At 39.0% G+C, this 23,736-nt stretch overlaps 1 protein-coding gene across 7 annotated transcripts in view; it reads right to left on the reverse strand.

Moving 5' to 3' along the window:
* AXDND1 (axonemal dynein light chain domain containing 1) overlaps positions 1-23,736 on the reverse strand; it is a 106,376-nt gene that overhangs the window by 8,726 nt on the left and 73,914 nt on the right. For 6 of the 7 annotated variants that reach the window (XM_038542356.1, XM_038542359.1, XM_038542354.1 and 3 more), the window contains 6 exons: positions 19,832-19,942; positions 12,384-12,485; positions 10,052-10,156; positions 4,825-4,907; positions 3,652-3,902; positions 21-290 (listed from right to left, as the gene is read on the reverse strand). In XM_038542356.1, coding sequence (XP_038398284.1) covers positions 211-290; positions 3,652-3,902; positions 4,825-4,907; positions 10,052-10,156; positions 12,384-12,485; positions 19,832-19,942 — 732 coding nt within the window. In that variant the 3' untranslated portion in view covers positions 21-210. Of the gene's footprint in view, positions 1-20; positions 291-3,651; positions 3,903-4,824; positions 4,908-10,051; positions 10,157-12,383; positions 12,486-19,831; positions 19,943-23,736 lie in introns of those variants that run through there. The other variant, XM_038542357.1, reaches the window with a different exon arrangement.

A 23,736-nucleotide genomic window follows, 5' to 3' on the forward strand; every position in this document is an offset into this window, starting at 1 on the left:
ACTTGAAAAGGCTAGGAAACTATTGCACAAGCTATTTTTAATCTGGGAAATAAGCTAATACACTTATATCCTACAGCCATCACTGTGATTTTTAAAAAGAAAATGTTCTTAGGTCATATGTCGTAGCTTTTCCAGTAGCTGCTGCACAGGGAGTCCCACCAATTGAGACACATGTTGGGAGCCACGATGAAGCCCAGCACTCTAAGGATGCTACTTGAGTTTGATCTTATAATTGGATTTAGTCCGGCTTCTGGATTTAGGGTTGAGAGGACCCTCCTTGGGCTGTCCCTCTGAAAAGACAAAAACAATTAGAGGATTATAGCAACAGTACCTAATATTAACTAAAGACTTTTAACTTTACAAAGTATTTTAAAAATTCCATTCTGCCTGAGTAACTCCCAAGCCACAAACAGGCAATGTGCCCCAAATTGACTCTTAAGTTGGTTCCTGAGATTCAGAATGCATTTTCCCAAAGGTAAGGTGTGGTCAATCAGTAACCTGAGTTCTGGGTCCTAGAAAAGAGGTGGTCAAGGAGAATAGAGAAACAGGAAAAAAAAAAATTTTCCTTCTTCCTTTCTATGCATATCTTGAGCTTGGTGGGAAATTTTTTTTTTTCAAATAGAGCTAGTATCCAGAATCCTCCCACATCCAGTCCTGCACTTCTGTTCTGTTTCCTGGTCCTTCTCCCGTTCTCCTGTGCACTCCCTACTCAACCCTGACTTTCAGGATGGGTGCAGGAGGCCTCCCGCCAACAAGCCAGCTCTCCCTGGCTGCTCCATGCCACCCAGCTTCTCACTTTGAATGCTTCCCACTGGCTGCTGCCACCTCCATCCCACATTTAGTCATCTCGTTTATGCCCTTGTCTTGCTCTCAATGTATCTCCCTCCTCCTAGCTCCTAACCATAGGCTTCACTGAGATCAGAGACTAAGCCACTATTCTTTGTAAACTTCCCTCTCAATTCCTGTCTTCATTCACAGCTCAGAGCACAGTGATTTGCTAGTTATCAAAAATACTGATACAAAAGAAAAATATGTCTTCTGCTCTGCCCAGATCTTCCCCTTGCCCAGCATCCACAAGCCTCCCTCCTTTACTGTATACTACTGTCCATCCTTCACTGCACAAGTCTCAAGAGAAAGGTGATCTCATGCTCTAAGTCACACAAACATTATGCTGCATATGCCCATATGAGTCTCATGTTGCTCTAGAGAGTTTGCATTGTTCAAAGGAGCTGCCTGCTAACCCTAGAATGCCCAACTTATGGATCTCCTGGGGAAAATGTTCAGGTCTCCTGCATGGTGTGGGAAATTCCTGGCTTAGGAGCCAATTCTCCTACGCTTTGCAGAAAGAACCTCTGAGCCCCTTGGCCATGACTTTGAGGGGGTATTTGGAAGGAGGGGGAAGGGTGGTTATGTTTGTGTAGATAATTGTTTGTTTATAGGTTGTGGACTAACTGTACATAGTTACCCTCTACTTAAAATTATTAATATTTTTATCCTGGATTTAACCTTGCCCCCAAGATCTTTATGGAAATGGATGAAAATAAAGTCACTCATTACATATTGAGGTAACCTCTCCAGTTTAACATGTAGGCCTTTTGCATATTTATTTTTCTGTAATCTGGAAAAAGTCTAGTTTTCAACTACAGGATAAAATTATACAGTGTGAGATGAAAATTCTTTAATCCATGAAAACTATCTCACATATTATTTAAACCTAAAGTTAAAGGATTCTCACACTTGGAGTAATTAGCATTTTACCAGTTGAGAGTCAACAGAAGGAGAGAAAGTGAGTTCAGTATGGTGACAGTACAGATATACCATATCTGGGTGGGAGACTGTGGGGCACTGGCCAACCTACTGCTTTTGCTGGGGATACAGGTGAAGGTAGGGCTGACAGAGAAAACCAGAAGTAGCTATCTTCCCTGTACCATCTCTTGCACCAGGAGTAGTCCTGGGAACAGACTGTGGTCACAGTTTGAAGGTGAAAGCAAAAATCAAAAACAGTCCTCCAATCCTGGGGATACTGAGAATTGCTTGAGGGCAGGTTATTACACTAATTAGAGGTAAGAAAATAAAGAGTTCAATTCCTTTTCCTATAGAATAATGGTGACTATTTTCGTCATAGAAAATCAAACAAGGGAATGCCTGGGTGGCTCAGCAGTTGAACATCTGCCTTTGGCTCAGGGCATGATCCCAGAGTCCCGGGATCGAGTCCCACACTGGGCTCCCTGCACGGAGCCTGCTTCTCCCTCTGCCTGTGTCTCTGCCTCTCTCTCTCTGCCTCTCTTGAATAAATAAAATCTTTAAAAAAGAAAGGAAGGAAGGAAGGAAGGAAGGAAGGAAGGAAGGAAGGAAGGAAGGAAGGAAGGAAGGAAGGAAGGGAGAAAGAAAATCAAACAAGTACCAAAAACCAAAGTCAAAATTTCCCATAAATCTCCATCAACCAGAGACAATGTTTATCAATATTTTGGATACAATTTCCTTCTGCTCTCTTTTCTAGCTTTAAAAAAGTGGCATATTACTGTTTTCTTGCATTTGATATTTAAACATAAGAATGTCCAGAGTTCGGAAGCCCTGGTGGCTCAGCAGTTTAGCACCATCTTCAGCCCAGGATGTGATCCTGGAGACCTGGGATCGAGTCCCACGTCGGGCTCCCTGCATGGAGCCTGCTTCTCCCTCTGCCTGTGTCTCTGCCTTTCTCTCTCTCTCTCTCTCTCCTGCTTCTCCCTCTGCCTGTGTCTCTGCCTCTCTCTCTCTCTCTCTCTCTCTCTCTGTGCTCTCATGAATAAATAAATAAAATCTTTAAAAAAAAAAAAAAAGAATGTCCAGAGTGCCTGGGTGACTCTAGGTTTCGGCTCAGGGTTCTGAGATCGAGCCCTGTGTCAGATTTTGTGCTCAGTGTGGAGTCTGCTTGGTTTCTCTCTCCCTCTGCCCCTCCCTCTGCTCATGTCTTCTATCTCTCTCTCTTTCTCTCTCTCTCTCACACAAATAAATAAATAAATAAATAAATAAATAAATAAATAAATAAAATTTCCCATGTCATTATAAACCATTTTAATAGTAGTATAATATTCAAGTATATTAGTATAACATAATTTATTTAACCTCTCTTCCATGTTCGGAGAGGCAGGCTGCTTCTATTATATACAATGATACACTGAACATCTTTGTGCATTAATCTTTTTTCCTGTGCTTAGGATTATTTCCTTGGACTAGATTCTCAGTAGTAAAATTATTAGGTCAAAGTCAAAGTATATGCATGCTTTTAAGAGATATCTGTACATACTCTTATTTTCTGAAAAAGTTATATGTCTGTACACCCACAAGTATTATCTGTAAAACAAACCAGCAGTTTGCCCTTTCTGCCCAGTATTATATTCTTTTGATTTTAAAAATCTTTGCCAGTTTTAGAAGTATAATTTGTATCTTATGTTAGTTGATTATCCACAATTGTTAGTCATTTGGTTTTCTTTTTGTGAGTTGTCTGAATAAGACAGTTATGTAGTTAGATGTGTGTGCATTCCTATGAAAAATATGAACCAGTAAATCAGCATTAAAGATATTAATATTCTTCTAAGATATTTGTTACCCAAACATGTTTTGTTTCATAAATACAACCTAAGTAAAGAAAAGTGATAAAGGAAACCTCACCTTTCTTTAGAGATTTTTGAGAATGTTCTAGTGGCCTGGTTTCTTCTTCTTCATTGCCTTCTTCTTCATCATCTTCTTTTTCTCCTTTATTTTCTTCTTCTACTCCTCCTTCAGACTCCTTCTTTTTAGACCTCATCAAAATATCCTCTAATTCCCTCTCCAGTTCTTTATTTCTTATAAGGGTATAATGAAGTTTCTCATTTGCCTCCTCGAACTTCTCTTCTGCTTGTGTGGCTCTGTTTTCAACCTCTCTGATGTGGAGAATAGAGTCCAGAGAAACACAACAAAATGGAAAGGTCTGAAAAAGTATCTTTCACATATAGAAACTCATTGTCTAGAAGAGGCAGTAGAATTAGCTAACAGCATCTGAAAAGTACAAATAAGGGAAGCAGCAGCATACATCCTCAGCCAAGAACTGGGGTCTGGGATGCTACCCTGGATAATAATGTCAGCATGGTAGTCATGCTATGATTTAAGAATGCAACATGTTTATCATCTCTCAGTGAAATCTGACCTCTGGGTATTTGGAATTCTCCAGCAATAGCCAAGGAACTCCTTTTCAGTAGCTAATCTTGGCTTGTCTTCATTGATGTGATCCAACAAACTAAATCCAAGAATGTCCCTTCTTGGCCAGCATCTCTAAAACCAGATTTTACAATCAAGAAAACCAGTTTGAAATGTGCTTCTTGATTCCTAGAGCACATGTTATATATCTACATGGATATGCTCTTCTCTTAGCGTTCTTAACCATCCTAACGATATCGCTCTTCCTACTCTTTGGGTTATGTAGCATTCTTTCTTGCATAGAGTAGTTTCTCCCAGTTCCATGTATGTCTCTAGCTCATCTCTTAGAAACACAGTGGATAGGTCACTTCTAACACCCTTTTCCCCGCCTCCACACACACACACACACACACACACACACAAACACACGCACACACACATGCACACACACACACTTTCACTTCCTCCGTCTCCACTGTGGGGGAGGATGGATGTTCCTATGAGAAAGGCAGAATGCATTGCCTCCAGCAGAAGATTTGGAGATATTCATCCCACTAGTGAGAATAAGGGAAGCAGAAGAAACAAAGGTAAGCCAAGAAGTGAGGATTTCTCAGCCAAAATTCCCAGTCAGCAATCTCTGTAATTCCCATTGTCGTGCCTCATACTCACATTAACTTCTCCTGTGTGCGTTCAATTATAGCCATTGCTTCAAGATACTTTGGGGCCAATGTTCCTTGATTAGCTGATTCTCTCTGACGAAGGAAATGTACATGATGAATAAACTGAGAATCCCAGCAATTAATCCTCTACTTCTTCAGGAGGTTCTAGACCAAGTCTTCCAGAATATTTTTTCTACTACCTATATTTATATAGTAGATGATTAAGCACAATCTTAACACCAAAAAAGAATAGGGACTATCTGTGGCACATAGCATACCATCTTTCAAATTATTCATATTACAAGTGGATAGAAAATTGCCTAGAACTGTAAAGACTCAGGGAAAACAATATTAACAAAAAGAAATAAGAAAAGATCTAAAAATAAAAGAGAAGGGTAAACATGTTCCTATAATAAATCAAATAATGATCAAGGAGATTATATTTTTCTTAATAATTGACTTCACTATGCTCATAACATTGCAAAATCCAATCAGATCTTTCAGTTCCTTAGGGAACTTCATAAACATCAAGGCAGTGAAAACATGACAAAAAAACACCTCTTTCATTTATTTTGATTTTAAATACATTCTATGAAACAAAATAAAGGGAAGGTAAAAGAAAGTATTTAGAAAACCAAAATTATAAGCATATTTAAAAATAAATATAACATTTTCCCAGAACTGTGCACTTTTTAAAAAATTGAAGTATAGCTGACACACAATGTTACATTATTTTTAGGTGTACAACATGCTGATTGGACAAATCTAAACATTATACTATGCTCACCACAAGTGTAGCTACCACCTGTCACCATACAGCACTATTACATGCCATTGGCTATATTCCCTATATTCCTTTCATCCCCGTGACTCATTCATTCCGTAACTGGGAGCCTGGACCCTCCACTCCCCTTAAACCCTTTTTTGCCCAGAACTGTATTTAAAAACTCATTTATCCATGCTTCCCAGCCTGAGGCATGTAAAAAGTAAGCCCCACATTATTGATGGAAAGGGAGCTCAAAGAGGGTAGGCAGCCTGCCATCCTTACAGAAGGATCTAGCAGGTTAAAACAAAACCCTCATCTAGGCCTCTTCATTCTCAACCACACATCCCATTGCACGATGCTAGCTTTTTCTAAAAGAAAACCAGAGAAAAGAAACTATGTTAAAAATGTTCACTTTAAAAAAAAAAAGTTCACTTTTACTCTTCACTCTTCTACTCTCTTATTTCCCCCCTCATCACCTATTCTCCTCTTTCTGTTTTGCTGCCGTTTCTTGAGGAGTTTGTCTGGAAAGTAAATGTGATCATTGTCCAGCCTGGAAGAGCAGCAAGTGATGTGGCTGTGCCTATGCAGCACACGCCACTAACTTATTTGTTCTTTGAACTCAAAAGAAAAGTTTTCAGAGCAGAGACTTCTAGAACTGGAATTCCACACAAGGTTTATAGCTATATGAAACAACTTGATAGGTAGAAATCAGAGTAAATCAGAACTGTACTCTGTGTACACTTAAGCCTTTAGACTTTCTCCACACTCATTCAACAGATATATAGTGTACCCCTGAACTCTATGGGTCTGAACTGCACATGTCCGCTTACTTATACATGGATAATTTACAGTCCAGGGCTATGAACATATTTTCTCTTCCTTATGATTTTCTTAATAACATATCCTTTCTTCTAGCTTATTGTGTTGTAAGAATATGGTACATAATACAAACAACATACAAAACATGTGTTGATTGACTGTTTATGTTATCTGTAAGGCTTCCAGTTAATAGTGGGCTGGCTATTAGTAGTTAACACAGGCCTCATGGCATTGGACCTTCCTTGTTCGTGCCAATCTGCTGTAGCTTTGCGCTTGGTCTCTGACTCCAATTCTGTCCTTGGCCTTTCTAACTTGGTCTTCCTCAGGCTTGGCTCTACTGATCGGCTCTCAACTGGACAGTATCTCTAGGTTTGGAACTATCTTAAGGAGGCTCTGGCTCCAGGCCGAGCTCTGTGGCATACAACTCTCAGCACTGACATAGTGCCCCATCAGCTTTGGACATATTTTCTAGAACCACCAATTCCAAGGTCCCTTCCCAGTTGCTGTTTTAAAATAGGTAAATTTAAAAAATAAATAAAATAAAATAAAATAAAATAAAATAAAATAAAATAAATAAAATAGGTAAATTAGTCGCTGTTCTGGTATACACGATACTGTGAGAGGGAAACAAAGACCTCTAAGGGCCACCTTCAGCCCAATAACAGAAGGAAGGGCAGAATGTCTAATCTTATGTTAAAAATACTAGATGCCCCCAGGTCTGGCCTCTGTTCATCCTTCCTTGGGAGTCCACAGGTGATCCAGCAAAATCTTCTATCTCCCTTATACACTTATAACTCTTTAATAGACAGAATCTATGGCATGACGATGAGCCAGAAGGGGCAGCAGAGCTGTAGGCAACCATACTCATGCAGGCAAGCAGCAGCGAACAGGGGCCCATGTAACTCTGAGCATTTCTGGTAGCCTCGGGGAGAGCTGACCGGTTTAATCATCCCCTATCTCCTCCAGCCAGATGAGATGTTAAACAGTTCTGGCTGCTGGTCCTGCCGGAATGATTGTGATTCAGAGAGGGCCACCAGCAGTACTGGGCCACAAGTTTCCAGAACTGATTGAACTGGGCTGCATCTGAAGGCAGAGTGGCCTTCTCTCAGGAAGGGCAGCGGCAAAGTCAGTGCTGCCCAACAGGACCTGGGTTCACAGTGAATCAGGCATACCGCCATGTTATATACATCAAGCCCACTTTGAGTACAACCATCAGGAATTCCTATAAAGCCCTAACTCCCAGGTAACTGAGGAGTGTTTGGGATCCTGAATGGTGCAGCCCCATTAGGGTGGACACTAGGGCATCAGGTGATGGTATCAATGAAGCCCAAGCTTAAGAGGCCAGGCTATCAGTCTGCCCTAGCTGATGGTGATTTCCCACCACTCCTGCTGAGTGGTGTCACTCATATATCTCAGCCCCCAGAAGACCTTGTATCAGAGTCATCTGCAGGACAGGATACAAAGAGTAACTAGAATTCTCCATGCTCAGGCCCCGAGCTTTCTAGCGGTCTGGAGCTACTCCTCACCAGAAACCTGGGACCCCTCTAACTCCTCGGGCTCTGCAGTTTTACAACTCACTTCCCAGGGGTGTGACAAGTTATACTTGCATACTGCAGGCTTTCTGCTTCCCGATCCCTTCCTGTTTTCTTTCCTTCCCCAGGGTTAATCAAATGTACTGCTTCCGGGGTGTTGTGTTTTTAGGCCAGCAAGAGAGCATGCAGCTGCCTGATAGGTCTGGAGCCTTGGACCTGTATCCCTGTGACATGGTTATTTATGTTCTCAGGAACATAAGAAGCTGTCTGTCCAAAGAAGAGATAAATAAAGGGGAGAAACAAGCAAACAAAAGTACAGGGAAAACTTACAGTAGAACTTTTGAAACCTCACAAGCACCCTCAGGGAGCCCCAGTCTTTTTGTGAATGACAAGGACAAAGAGCATAGGCCCCACCAGCTCCTACTGGCCCTCAGCACTGTCCAAATCAAGACGGCCCTTCCCCAGCTCCACATCTGCCCATCTCTGACCTCACAAGCCAGTTAAAGGAATCTTCATCCTCTGGGTACCAACATCCCCAAATATCAACCTTGTCTCTACCGGCCTAGTATGATTGGGCCCTTTCGGTGTGACCACCTGGTGATCCCTTTCTGCTGTGAGTGTTCAAGCCACCACCCATAGGATGGATGTGATTCTTCTTTCCCTCCGGGAACTCGGAAGTAGTTATACATCCAGCTGGCACGTTCGTCCATTCTGTGGACCTTACAGTCAATGAGAATATAAACAGTTCCATCCTCAGTCACGACACAGCATTAGCAAATTTCCAAAGCCTAGAGACAGACAGACTTGCTGGGCCACATCGTCCTTGGTGAGCTAGTCACATGGCATCACACTGTGTCAGATGGAAAGGGGGTATCCTGGGGCAGGAGGCACCCACCATCCAAGACAAGCACCGTGCCCTCGGTTTTCCCCTGGCCACAGGCTGTTTTCTGGCCTGCTTCCTGCCTGGCTTGGGGATCAGGGAGATTTGAGCCCTGACTCCTGGCCTGGATGGCACAGCAGGGGAGAAAATCTGAGGCAGAAAGGCTCTGGGTGGGATTGGGGGGTTGGTTAGCAGATTAAATGGTGCTACCCTTCATCTCCTTTCCCTTACATGTCTCACAGCCCTGCTTACTCTTACATCCTTGCCTCATGCAGTCTTAAAGACCAATAGATTAACATATTATATTAAAAACTTGTGGAAAAGGCATAACTTGGGGAGAAAGTGATTGCAACCCCTCTCAGCACTAGTCTCATCCCAATTTGCCAGCGCCTGCCTGACTCTCCACATGTTTCTCCTCATTCTTTTTATAAGAGGTAGAGCCTATTTCCCACAGGCTCCCTGAACACACATCTCTGCAATCTGCCTCAGTCCTCCAGCTGTTGTCCACTGCTACCCTCACCACAGCTCCCCTCCACCAATACATGCCACTGTCTACTCAGTGGATCAGATCTCTAACAATGAAATGGTTCTTAACTTTGGGGCTGAAAAATCTGAGTAAGTCTATGGATTTCTGGTACACACACCCTGCCCTTGCAAGGAAACACACAGTATAAACATAAACACAAAAGTGTTATATACCATTTCAGGGGATTAATGGGATGAAGGCATGACATCCTTTACAGAGAGACATATCATTCTAGAACTGACTGAAGTCTACCGAGGTCCTAGAACTTTCTGTGGAAGAATGTTAAGTCTGTTTTCCTGCTGAGTTTCCAAAGGTTTCCAACTTCCCGGTAACTCTTGTGGTTGGAGGTAGATGCTTATTGCAACTCTCAATAGAGTCTGCAGAATGAATACATTCAAATAAATAGGTCAAACTTTGACCAAGATATTGTTAAATTAATGAAGGCAATTGAAATGCTGATTTTAAAATGAGATTTAAAGAAGAGAATGAGAAGTTTTTATAAAGTTATGGTAAAATACACACAAAATAAAACCAAAAAAACAAGAATTTTTAGGGATGATGCTGGGAAAAAAAAATAATCTGAAAAAATGTATTATGTAGGAGCTCCTGGTCCTCCTGGAGCCAAAAGACATGTTATCGGTATCATTTTTACATAATGTTAAATTTCTTAGCTTTTTTCTCTTTGAATTTCCTACTTGGGTTTCAGATACATACCCAGGAAGAAAACACATCTGCTCCAAAAAGAGGCTTGGAATGAACATTTTCATCTTTTTCAATTACTCGAATGAGTTTTTCCTCCTCTGTAGATGTTGAAGGCTTCTAGGGCACAGAAACACGAAGGGCCAATTAGTGAGCTGCAGTGTGACACAGCAGCATGCCAAGCTGCCTGGAGCTTTTAATCTTCCATTTGCTTCAGTCATTTTCCAAGACTTACAGCAAACACTGTGTGAGAAATTAGCGGGGATGGGGAAATGGAGACCAGGAGAGACAAGTGTGAGAAAAACAAAGAGGATTTCTTCCCAACCCCAGGAATTCAGAGCACATGAGAGATGGACCAGAAAATAACTATGGTATGCATGATTAGTGTTGGCAAAGAAGTGCGTTCCCAGAGCTGTGTACACCCAGAAAAGGGCCCGAGTTTCTGCCTCGACACTTAGGGAATTTTTTACAGAGGAAGTTATATCTGAAGACTGAACAAGAGTTTGTAACATAGAGAGGAGAGGGCCAGAACTAAGGCCAGAAAAGGAGGGAAAGAGGGAATGCATAACACATTTAAAAGATGCAACAGACTTTAGTGGCTGGATAACACTGTTTTCCATTTATTCTGCGCCTTCACTATGCCACGTACTATACCAGAAATAAAACAGAAAATGCTGGTCAAAAGAGGCTTAGGTATTGTATAAGATTTTTCTTCTGCCATCTAGCATGTACAGTGACTCTAGGACCTAGGTCACAGCCTGGGATCATGCCAACATTTAAACTATTCACAGAGAAGAAACATCAGGATCAAGAGGTGATCTTGAGTTTTGAGAGCTGAAGACAGTAGTAGTCAATCCAGGGAGTAGCAAGGTTCTCATGCCAGACTAATCTGTTTTGAATGCTGGTTCTGCCACTTACAGCTTTGTGACTTAGGATAAGTCAGTCAACCTTTCTGAGCTTCAATTTACTTAACTGTAAAATTGGGTTATCATTTTTACCTTAAAGTTGTGTAGATAAGAGATAACACGTGCAAACATGTAGCTCACGGTAGACACTCAATTATTGGTAGTTATCATTGTATTTTCATTATTACTACAAGTGCCCTAGGAAGGGTTGTTATCACTATGAATGCTCTAGCAGGCATAGAGACAGGGTAAGGAGAAGGGAGGTGTGGAGATGGGCCTGGAAGGAGGGGGAAAGGCAGCCCAGAATGGGAACTGAAGAAGAAAACACAGGGGTACCTGGGCATCTGGGTGGTTCAATCAGTTAAGTATATGATTCTGGATCTCAGCTCAGATCTTCTTTTTTTTAAGATTTTATTTATTTATTTATGTATTTGAGAGAGTGAGAGAGAGAAAGAGAACATGGGCAGGGGTAGGGACAGAGGGACAGGGAGAAGCAGGCTCCCTGATGAGCAGGAAACCCAACGAGGAGCTCCATCCCAGAACCCCAGGGATCTCGTTCCACATAGAAGGCAGATGCTTAACTGACTGAGCCACCCAGGCACCCCTTAGCTCAGATCTTGATCTCAGAGTTGTGAGTGCAAGCCCCATGTTGGAGTCCACTTGAAAAAAAAAAGAAGTGGACACATAGACTTTAAACTACTATTTGAAAAATCTGGTAATGTAAGGACAAAGAAACAACATCAGAGTGAGAGGTGGACTGTGTATGTAATACGAGTACAGTGTGAATGAGGCTGATGGAAAGTGACTGGATTTCGAAAAGAAGGACAACCCGACCCTGCAAAATGAAGAGATAAGGATGTCTCAGGTATGGTTAAATCTATATGAAAAAGGGGAGGGAGTTGAAATGTTTATTCCAGATGACCTATTCCTATTTTCAATAGTACCTATATACATATTCTTTTAAGATTTTATTTATGTATTTTATTCATTTAGAAAGAGAACATGAGTAGAGGGAGGTGCAGAGGGAAAGGGAGAGAGAGAGAGAGAGAGAGAATCTTAAGAAGGCTCTATGCTCAGCACGGAGCCCAACATGGGGCTCAATCTCACAACCCTGAGATCATGACCTAAGCCAAAATCAAAAGTCAGACACTTAACTGACTGAGCCACCCAGGTGCCTCAATACCTATATACATATTCTTTAAAAATATAAAGGGAGGGGCACCTGGGTGGCTCAGTGGTTGACCATCTGCCTTTGGCTCAGGGCATGATCCCAGGGCCCTGGCATCGAGTTCTGCATCGGGCTTTGCACACGGAGCCTGTTTCCCCCTCTGCTTGTGTCTCTGCCTCTCTGTCTCTCATGAATAAATAAAATCTTAAAACAAATAAAAATAAAAATACAAAAATATAGAAGGAAAGGAAAACATAATACTAAATCATCTTACCTCTTCTTTTTCTGTTTCCATCTCAAAATCATTTGTGCTTTCTTCTTCCTCCTTTCTAAAAGGCCCATCTATTTCACGTTCAATTAATTCTTTAACAAAATCCTGTGAGATAAAAAAAAAATAGTACAATAACAGCGTAGTGCATAGGAATAATTTAGTAGTAATACTGATTATTCATTCAAAGGTATTTATTTTTTTATTTTTTTAAGATTTTATTTATTTACTCTTGAAAAACAGAGAGAGAGAGAGGCAGAGACACAGACAGAGGCAGAAGCAGGCTCCATGCAGGGAGGCTGAGGCAGGATCTGATCCCGGGATCCCAGGACCATGCCCTGGGCCAAAGGCAGGCGCTGAACTGTTGAGCCACCCAGGGATCCCAATTCAAAGGTATTTAATGAGCACTAATCTTACAACTGGACACTGTGCTGGGGATAAAGACAAAAAGATGAATAAGAATGGCCCCTGTAAAAAAAAAAAAAAAAAAATGGCCCCTGTCCTTAAGAAGTTTACAATTTAGTGGACAGGAAAATACTATGGATACATATAGTCACATGGTAGGAGCACCTAATCTATGGTAGTAGATGTGGATAAAAGAGAGGGTTGGTCAGGAAGGTTTCCTGGAGGATATGATGCCCCTGGAGTCCTGGAAATCAAGCCCCAAGTCAGGCTCCCTGCTCAGCAAGGAGCCTGCTCCTCCTTCTCCCTCTGCCTTTCCCTCCTGCTTGTGCTCTCTCACTCACTCTCAAATAAATAAATTAAATCTTAAAAAAACAAAAAACAAAAAAACAGAAGCTAAAAATAACTTCAATGCCCTCAAAAGGAAAATACATATACATAAATAAATTAGGATATAAACCATACAAGATATCTTATAGCAATTCTAAATTATGCTGTAAAAATATGTACATGGTATGGAAAAATATTAACAATATATTGGGATATTTTTACCAAATGAAAATTTTTTCCTGATAGTGCTATAAAATATTTAAGCAATTCAAATTAAGAATCTCAACTCTCAAAGGTAACAACTTCTATCAGTTTGCTGACCTTATTCTTCTAGACTGCTTTATATATACATAAACATTTTAATTAAATGAGATAATCATCTTTTTTACATTCTATAATCTGCTTTTATCAAACCAATCCCCTACTGATGAACATTTATATTGTCCAGTCCAGATGGTCCCTAATTTATGATGGTTTAACTTAAAATTTTTCAACTTTACATTGGTACAAAAATGGTAAACATTAAGTAGAAACCCTACTTTGAATTTTGAATTTTAATCTTTTCCCAGGCTAACAATGTGTGATTCAACCCTCTTTCATGATTCTGGGCAGTGGCAGTGACCCACACCTTCTAGTCAGCCATATGTGATCACAAGAATAACCAACTGATACACTTACAACCATTCTGTTTTTCACTTTCAATACAATATACAATGAATTACATGAGATATTCAGGAGTGCCTGGGTGGCTCAGTTGGTTGAGTGTGGACTCTTGGTTTCAGCTCATGTCATGATCTCAGGGGTCATGGGATCAGGCTTCAAACTCAGTAGTGAATCTGTTTGGAAGATTCTCTTCCTCTGCCCCATCCCCCAATAAATAAATATTTAAAACAAACAAAAAAATGAATTACATGAGATAGTTAACATTTTATTGTAAAATGGGCTTTGTTACATGATTTCGTCCAACTGTAGGCTAATATAAGTGTTCAGAGCACGTTGAAGGTGGGCTAGGGTAAGCGATGATGTTGGGTAGGTTAGGTGTGTTAAATACATTTTTGACTTCCAATATTTTCAACTTACAATGTTTTTATTGGGATATAACTGCAACATAAGCCAAGGAAGATCTGTATTTTGCTATTATAAATAATGATATAATTAGCATTCTTTTTATTTATTTATCTATTTAATTCCAGTACCATTAACATATAGGGTTGTTTTTTTTTTTTAAGATTTTATGTATTTATTCATGAGAGACACAGAGGGAGAGGCAGAGCCATAGGCAGAGGGAGGAGCAGGCTCCCTGCCAGGAACCTGATAAGGGACTCAATCCAGGACTCTGGGATCACGACCTGAGCCAAAGGCAGACGCTTAACCACTGAGCCACCCAGGTGCCCCTCACACACAGTGTTATATTTACCATATAGTGATTCAACAGCCCTATACATTACTCAGTGCTCATTGTGATAAGTGTATTCACAATCCCCTTCACCTATTTCACCCATTCACCCACCTCCACTCCAGCAACCAATAGTTTGTTCTCTATAGTTAATTAACAGTCTGTTTTTCTAGTTTCTTTTTCTTTGTTCATTTGTTTCTTAAATTCCACATATGAGTGAAATCATATGGTATTTGTCTTTCTGACTGGCTTATTTCACTTAGCATCATTCTCTAGATCATCCATGTTGTTGCAGATGGCAAGATTTCATTCTTTTTTATAGCTGAGTAATATTGGTGTGTGTGTGTGTGTGTGTGTGTGTGTGTGTGTGTACAATATCATCTTTATCCATTCATCTATTGATGGACACTTGGGCTACTCCCATAGTTTGGCTATTATAAATAGTGCTACAATAAATAAAGGGGTATATATATCTTTCCAAGTTTGTGTTTTCATATTCTTTCATTAAATATCTAGTAGTGGGATTACTGGATCGCATAGTAGTCTTGTTTTAAATTTTTTCCATATCTCTTATTTTTTTATTTAAATTCAATTAATTAATATATAATGTATTATTAGTTTCAGAAGTATTGTTTTCATTTTTGAGGAACCTCCATATGTTTTCCACAGCAGCTACACCAGTTTGCATTCCTACCATGCACAAGGGTTCCTTTTTCTCTACATCTTTGCCAACACTTCTTGTTCCTTGTATTTTTTATTTTAGCCATTCGAGAGGTGTGAAGTGATCTCTCATTGTAGTTTTGATTTGTATTTCCCTGATGATGAGTAATGTTGAGCATCTTTTCATGTCTGTTGGACATCTGCATGTCTTCTTTGGAGAAATGTCTGTTCATGTCTTCTGATTTTTTAATGGATTATTTGTTTTTTTGCCATTGAGTTGTAGTTCTTTATATATTTTGGACACTAACCCTTTATCAGATATGTCTTTTTCAAATATCCTCTCCCATTCAGTAGTTCCTTTTTAGTTCTGTTAATTGTTCCCTTTGCTGCACAGAAGCTTTCTATTTTGATGTAGTCCAAATAGTTTATTTTTGCCTTTGTTTCCCTTGCTTTAGGATACATATCTATGCAAATGTTGCTATGGCTGATGTTAAAGAACTCTGCTAGGAGTTTTATGGTTTCAGGTTTCACATTTAGGTCTTTAATCCATTTTGAATTTATTTTTGTGTATGGTGTAAGAAAGTGGTCCAGTTTCATTTTTGGCAGGTGGCTATTGACTTTTATAATTAACATTCTTACCAAGTGGTCCAGTTTCATTCTTTTGCTTGTAGCTATCCACTTTTATAATTAAATTATTATACAGATATATCATATATTAGAATTATCAAGTGGGCTACAAAGTTATATTTACAAAGTTATATTTACAAAGTTATATAACTAAAGAAATAAGAGATTGAAAAGATGAATAAAGAGAGAATCACAAGAATGATCAGACTTGAAAAGACCAAACAGAACTTTAACAACTAAATTTAAAAACTAGGATGCCTGGGTGGCTCAGCAGTTGAGTATCTGCCTTTGGCTCAGAGTGTGATCCTGGAGTCCTGGGATTGAGTCCCACATCAGGCTTCCTGCATTGAGCCTGCTTCTCCCTCTGCCTATGTCTCTGCTTCTTTCTCTCTCTGTGTCTCTCATGAATAAATAAAGAAAATCTTTTTAAGAAATTGAAATAAATTTAAAAACTGAACAGGAAGGTTTAATAGAAGATTACTGAACAGGAAAATAAGCCAGAAGAAATTATTCAGGATGCAATGCAGAAGCAAAGAGAAAATATGAAATAAGGTTAAAATACATGGGGATAGATTCCAATACATATCCATTTAGAGTTCCAGAAAGAAAAGAGAGAGCAAATATAGTAGAGAAGATATCTGAAGAGATTATAGAATTTTCCATATCTAATGAAAGATAACAAACCAAAGATTTAGGAAACCAAGAAATCCCCAGCAAAATTTAAAGAGAAAAGGAACTCCACAGCCACATGGATCAGAGTGAAACTACAAAATGCCAAAGACATAAAGATCTTAAGAGTAGCCAAAGAGAAGAGAGGAATTAACTTCAAAGGGACTGACAACTGAATTCTCAACTGTCAATATGGAAATAATAAAATCCAGAAAACAGTAGAAATAGTATCATCAATGGGCTGGGAGGAAATAGTATCATTCTAGAATCGTATACCCCACAAAAATGTTCAGAATGAAGGTGAAATAAAGATAGTTTCAGGCAAACAAAAATTAAGTTTGCCTCCAGTAAATTCTCACTAAAGAAAAAGTTAAAGATGGAGGCAGAAGGAAAGTGACCTCAGGTAGAAGATCTGAGATGTCTGAAGGAATAATAAAGAAATCAAATTAAAAAATCAACTCCAAACACTACAGGTATTCCTGCTAAAGTCATAAATAAGAAGATGCTTGCTATTACCACTACTATTTAACACTGAATTGGAAGAATTATGTATTGCCATTAAACAAGAAAAAAACAATTAGAGGCATAATAATTGAAAGAAAGAGGTAAAATTAACTGTATCTGTAGATGATTTGATTAAATATCTGGAGAACCCAAAGGAATCTATTGAAAAGCTACTAAAAACAATATGATAATTTAGTAAAGTCACAGAATATAAAACTAAAATAGGGAAATCAATAATGTTTACACAGTTACCACTTAGAAGATACAATGGTAAAAAAGATCTCAATTAAAATAGCAAAAAATAGTGGTGCCTGGCTTGGTCTCAGGGTCATGAGTTTGAGCCCCATTTGGGGTGTCAAGATTACTTACATAAATTTAAATTTTTTTTTTAAATAGGGCAGGCAGCCTGGGGGGCTTAGCAGTTTAGCGCCACCTCCAGCCCAGTGCAGGATCCTGGAGACTCAGGATCGAGTCCCACGTGGGGCTCCCTGCATGGAGCCTGCTTCTCCCTCTGCCTGTGTCTCTGCCTCTCTCTGTCTCTCATGAATAAATAAATCGATAAATCTTTTTAAAAAATTTATAATAAAATAAAATAGAAAAAAATAATCAGGAATAAACCTTACAAGACATGTGCAAAATGAGTAAACCATAAAACATTTTTGAAAGGCATTAAAAGTAGACATCCTATATTTTTGGATAGAACACCCCAACAGCATAAGTCTCTCTGCTCTAAGTTAGTATATAAATTTAGTATTACCCCAGTTTTTAAAACTCATATTTTCCCAGAGGTAGATTACAGAGTCACAGAAGAATAAATATGCAAGCCCCTAAAGCAGATCAGTGAAGAGGGCTGGCCCTCCCAAATATGAAAATGCATCATGGTGCTTCAAAATTAAAATATTGTGGTTATGACCTATGGACAGATAGACTAAAAGAATATAATAGAAATCCTGGAAATAGACTTAAGTTGAATATGGCTATTTTTAAATGCTGGAAAACACTATAACATGGAAAGTTGAGAATACTATAATGTGGAAGTCAAATCAGCCTTGCTCATATCAACCCAAAAGACTGAACAAGGACCAGTTGAGTAGATAAAGTTACAAGGAAATATATTTCATCCAGTTCAATAGAAAGAATATGGTTCTAATAGTCAGTGTTCACCAAAACAAATGGGCTAGTTCTGAAAGTAGGTCTCTGCCACTTCAGATACTCAAACATAGGCATAATGATCCAGTGTTGGTGTTATACAAAGATTCATGCATCAGATGTTTGGCTGAATTCAATCATCTTTAAAATCCTTTCTGTTCTTAAGTCTCTATGATGCTGTATAGTTCTCAAATTTAATTTTTTCAATTAAATCTGTAGATCTGTTGTGTAGCCAAAATCATATCTGTGGTACTTAATTTTCTGAAACCATACTGTAATTTAAGATTTTTTTTTGAGAGAGAGCTCATGGGGAGAGGGAGGGACAGAGGGGGATGGAGAAACAGAATCTTAAGGAGGCTCTAGGCCCAGCATGGAGCCCAACATAGGGCTTGATCTCACAACCCTGAGGTCATGACCTGAGCCAAAATCAAGAGTCAGATGCCTAACCTACTGAGCTACCCAGAAGCCCCATGTAATTTAAGATTTATGATATTGATGAAATCATTCAGTGATTAAGATAATTCTAGCCAAGACCTGGGCAGCAAAAAAAATAAAAATAAAAACATTTGTAAAAGATGTATGATTTAGAAAGGTGGAAAAAATAATTTAAAAAGGTGGTATTTCTTCCATGTTTAATTGTAAAATAAAAGTTCCACAGTGTGTAGGTAGAACCTTCCCTGGCAAGACCCAAGAGCACTGACCTATTTGCCAGATATCACACCTGTATACTTCATAGCCCTGATAGCAATGCAAGCTTCTTCAGTCTTTACTGGAAATGAACTCCTTTAAACAGACTGAAGTAAAAATAAACATTTGTGACTGCCATTAAGTATAGGATATTCGTTAATTTGGGATCCTAGGTAAACAGGTGGTAGTTAATGCCACAAGATTAGCATAGTCACATGTAGGGTGTAGAATGAAAGTGAAAGCAAGTCAAGGACAGAATATCAATACTTAAGAGGCAGGTCAAAGAGGAAAAGAGTGAAAAGAAATTAAAAATTAGGAGAAAAAACAGGGAACTCTTGTTTTATGAGGAGAGATTACAAAAGGAGTGAATGACTAGCCAACAGAGTCAAATGATACTGAGAAGTCAAGTTAAATATGGCATTGGGGCTCCTTCAATTTGACAATAAGGAGTCAATTACAGTCCTTTGCAATAGCTTCAGAGTTTTAAGAGAAATGATTGTGATAGGAAGGGGAGAATGAAGTAGGAGAGAAAAAAGACATGCTCAAGGGACATACTTTTTAGAATGAAAGCAATGACCATGCTTATAGACTGTTTATATATTGACACAATGGAACCACTAGAGAGGACGATGTCAAAGATACAAAAGAGAAAGGACTGGGATTACGTGCTCAAAAAAAGAAATGTCTTTCAGTGGGAAGACTGAGCCAGAGGGGAGGAAGTATGAGCAGAAGCAGACGAGTATGAGGACAGGCCTAAGGAAGTGGCAGGCAGTTCCCCTCTGAAAGCTACACTTTCCTTTAAGAAGGATAAAACAAAATTGTCCTCTAAGAAAGTGAGAAGAGATGCTTTAGGTGGATGATCTCTAAGAAGAAAGAGCTGCCAGTGCTCTTGGCCAGGGGCAAAATTCTGATAAATAAATGAGCAGATCATTTGACTGGAAAAAGTCACTGAACCTTATCCATTGAAATACAGGGGAAAAAAATACAGGAAGAACCTGAATAATGATCAGTGCCTATACAGGGCAAATACCTCTTCTCCAAGTAGGTGTTCTTTTTCTTCCTTTGTCAGTAACTTTTTTTTTCTGCCTTTGATCCCAGAAAGGAGGTGAGAACATGTAGTGATCCACTCATAACATTCTCTCTGAAAAAAGGGAAAAGATAATTATTAAGCAGAAAAAAATCAGACTAGATCAACTCATTTATTCACTCACTTCTATTGAGGAGTTACTAAGTACAACTCTTCTAAATACAACTCTATTCAATTAACTTGTTATCACTTCAGTTCGAAGATTTGTGCAGAAATGATCCTCTATGAATACAGACCTAAAATCATATCATCTTATATCAACAGCGTTTGAGATCTGGGTTGAAATGAGACAAGGAGCAGTGAAGTACCATACAGTCTGTCCCAACAAATGTTTCACAACTGACCAAATCAACTGGGACTGCATAACAATAACAATAAAAATAGCCCACATTTACATGGCATTAATTACATGCTGGATTGTGTTCTAAGCATATGTAATATTAACTCATTTGATCTTCAGTATGAAATATGTGCTATTATTTTTTATGAGGTATAATTAAAATAACATTATATAGAGAACAAACTGATGGTTACGAGAGGGGAGGTGGGTGGAGGAATGGGTGAAATAGGTGATGGAGATTAGGAGTACACTGGTAATGAGCACTGAGTGTTGTATGGAATCGTTGAATCACTATATTGTATGCCCAAAACTAATATAATACTGTATTTTAACTGGAATTGAATTAAAATTTTAACTAAAAAAAAATCTAAAATCTTAAGAAATGGATTATCCTCAAAACAAACACACACAAAAAGAAATAACATTAGTTTCAGGTGAACAACAGTATGATCCAAAACACTAGTTAATATCTGCCACCATAATTAGTTACAAGTTTTTTTCTTGTGATAAGAATGGAAATATGTACTATTATTACTTTCATTTTTTAGATGAAGAAATGAAAGAACAGAGCAGTTGAACATCTTGCCCAAGGTCATATATATAATTAAGCATGGCCCTTGGACTCTAATCCAGACAGTGCAGGTTTTTAACTACTACAAAAATATTACTGCTCCAGCCCCCATTTAAAATGAAAAATAAAAATTAGAAACACTGTTTTGGGGGCACCTGAGGGGCTGTCAGTTAAGCATCTGACTCTTGATCTCAGCTCAGGTCTTAATCTCAGGGTTGTGAGTTAAAGCCCCACAATGGACTCCATGCTGGGTGTGAAGCCTATTAAAAAAAGAAGCAGCATGGGATTCATGGGTGGCTCAGTGGTTGAGTGTCTGCCTTAGGCTCAGGTTGTGGGGGGTTCTGGGATTGAGTCCTGCATCAGGCTTGCCATAGGGAGCCTGCTACTCCCTCTGCCTGTATCTCTGCCTCTCTCTGTGTGTCTCTCATGAATAAATAAATAAAATCTAAAAAAAAAAAAAAAGAGAGAGGAAGAAGCAGCAGCACTTTTTTGGAAAAGTGCTCACCCCTTATGTACTAAGATACAGGAAAGATCTATAGCAGGTCTCATCCACCTAAAGTGAATAGTAACACTTAACCATTCACTTAACCAGGATCTGTTAACAGTTAAAAATCTGGCTTCAGGGACGCCTGGATGGCTCAACAGTTGAGCGCCTGCCTTCAGCCCAGGGAGTGAACCTGAAGTCCTGGGATTGAGTCCCATATCGGGCTCCCTGCAGGGAGCCCGCTTCTCTCTCTGCCTATGTCTTTGCCTCTTTCTCTGTCTGTGTCTCTCATGAATAAATAAATAAAACCTTTAAAAATTAAATTAAATTAAATTAAATCTGGCTTCAATGTTTAAAAGAGATGTTATTCCTTATTAGTGAATAACAGCAGAGGAAACTAAGAATAGTTATCTTCTCTGGGGATAAAGATCTGGTCACTCTAACCACCAAAAACTGTACCATGTGGTGAAATAATGACCCACTTTCAGTCTCTGAAATCAACCATAAAGCACAGTAGTAATATGTCTTATATTTTTCTGTTAGACTTAATTTTAATTGTGGAAATGTCAGAGCCAAAAAATTTTAGAAATCAAATCAAAACCCTTATGTTCTAGATAAGGAAACTGAAGCCTATGGAGGTAGAGTAAGTTTACTACAACTTTGTAATGTCACTGATAAACTTCAATTTTGGATTCAAGGGTCAAGATGACATCTTATTGCGTATCAGAAAAAAAATCGAACAAGGGATGTGAAAGTATTGGGTTCTAGTCCTAAGTTCATCTAATTGGTTGACTTCTTAAGCAAATCCTTAATCGCCTTCTATCTATTAAAAACAAATGAGGTTGTTGGTTTACTTTAGGTGACCCTTACACAGTGGGGAACTGGTGAAAGCCATCTCCAGGGATGGAGAGCCCTAATTTGTAGCATTTGCTGATTTCCATGGTATACACATTCCTACCATGACAATTTCAATAGCATTCAACAACTCAGTGTGTTATCACTAAATGTGGAGCTGAAACAGGTGTTCACAATCAGCTCCATTATGAACTTCCATCACACCACTGCCCCTAAGGATCCTTCCAGCTACAAAATTGAAACATATATTATTTAACTTTATTGTATCCAAAACAAAGAATTTTAATTTTGAAAACAGTAATATTTTTGAAATCTTATTTCTGCAGAGTTAATTCATTATTCATTAGAAATAAGCTATTCTCTAGTTGAATTTGTATACGTGAACCAGATCCTAATAATTTTCTTAAAAACTTCTGAGATATTGAAAATACTACCATAAGACTTCTTTTTTTGTTTGTTTGTTTTTACCATAAGACTTCTGATGGGGGCAAAAAATAATCAGTAGGAATCTTTTGATGAAATTTTTACTGTGATCTACAGAGTTGAGCAAGTTTCTATGGAATTGAGCAATTAAGCAAGTTTTCTCTCAAAACCTCACAGGGAGCCCAATGTGAGACTCGATCCCCAGATCCGGGATCATGCCCTGAATGTGGGGCAGATGCTCAACTGCTGAGCCACCCAGGTGTCCCTAGTTTTTTCTTTTTAAGATGTTTATCTATCTATCTATCTATCTATCTATCTATCTATCTATCTATCTGTCTGTCTGTCTGTCTGTCTATCTATCTATCTATCTATCTATCTACCTACCTACCTACCTACCTACGTACCTATCTATTGAGAGACAGAGAGAGCAGGAGCAGGAGGAGGAGCAGAGAGAGAGGGAAAGAGAGAATCTCAAGCAAAATCCATGCTAAGCACAGAGCCTGATGCAGGGCTTGATCTCAGGACCCAGAGATCATGACCTGAGCCAAAATTAAGAGTCCAAGGCTTAACTGACTGAGCCACCCAGGCACCCCAAGCCATAAACTAGTTTTATGTACCCTTGAAAGACTTCATCCTCAAGGTTAGAGAGAGGGGCACACATATTTGGTAGAAACAAATTGAAGTATGAGATAAGTTAGTCTTACTTCTGGTGGGGAAGCAGATTCTCAGCCTTCCCTGATTAATACTTCCCTGGTTTAATAATTTGAAATTGCTAGCGAAGGTTTAGTAAATGGGGAAGAGCTTAACAGAAGACCTAAGTAGCCTGGTGGAAAGGTGTAGGTTCTCAAAGAGATAGTAAGGTCATGGACCTCCAGTCATGGCCCAGGGTGAAAGCAGGTAATAAATGGCTCATTGCATGAAGTTTTCACAAAATTTCATAATATGGGTGGTTTTATATAGGTCTCCCCTTAGGAAGAGCATTTCACAGCAATATGTCCCCATATTGCTATAGCCTTAACTTTAATGGGGAGCATCCTGAAATCCTTATTCTAAAACTGCCTTTACCTGGCAACATCATCTCACCTCACAGAGCTCTACCCATTTAAGCAAATGAGAACTAAGACATACTATAGAACAGGCTAGTGAATCTTGACCACTACCTATGGCAGATCCAG

The sequence above is a fragment of the Canis lupus genome, chromosome 7, assembly GCF_011100685.1.
Source record: "Canis lupus familiaris isolate Mischka breed German Shepherd chromosome 7, alternate assembly UU_Cfam_GSD_1.0, whole genome shotgun sequence".
Classification (NCBI taxonomy): Eukaryota; Metazoa; Chordata; class Mammalia; order Carnivora; family Canidae; genus Canis; species Canis lupus.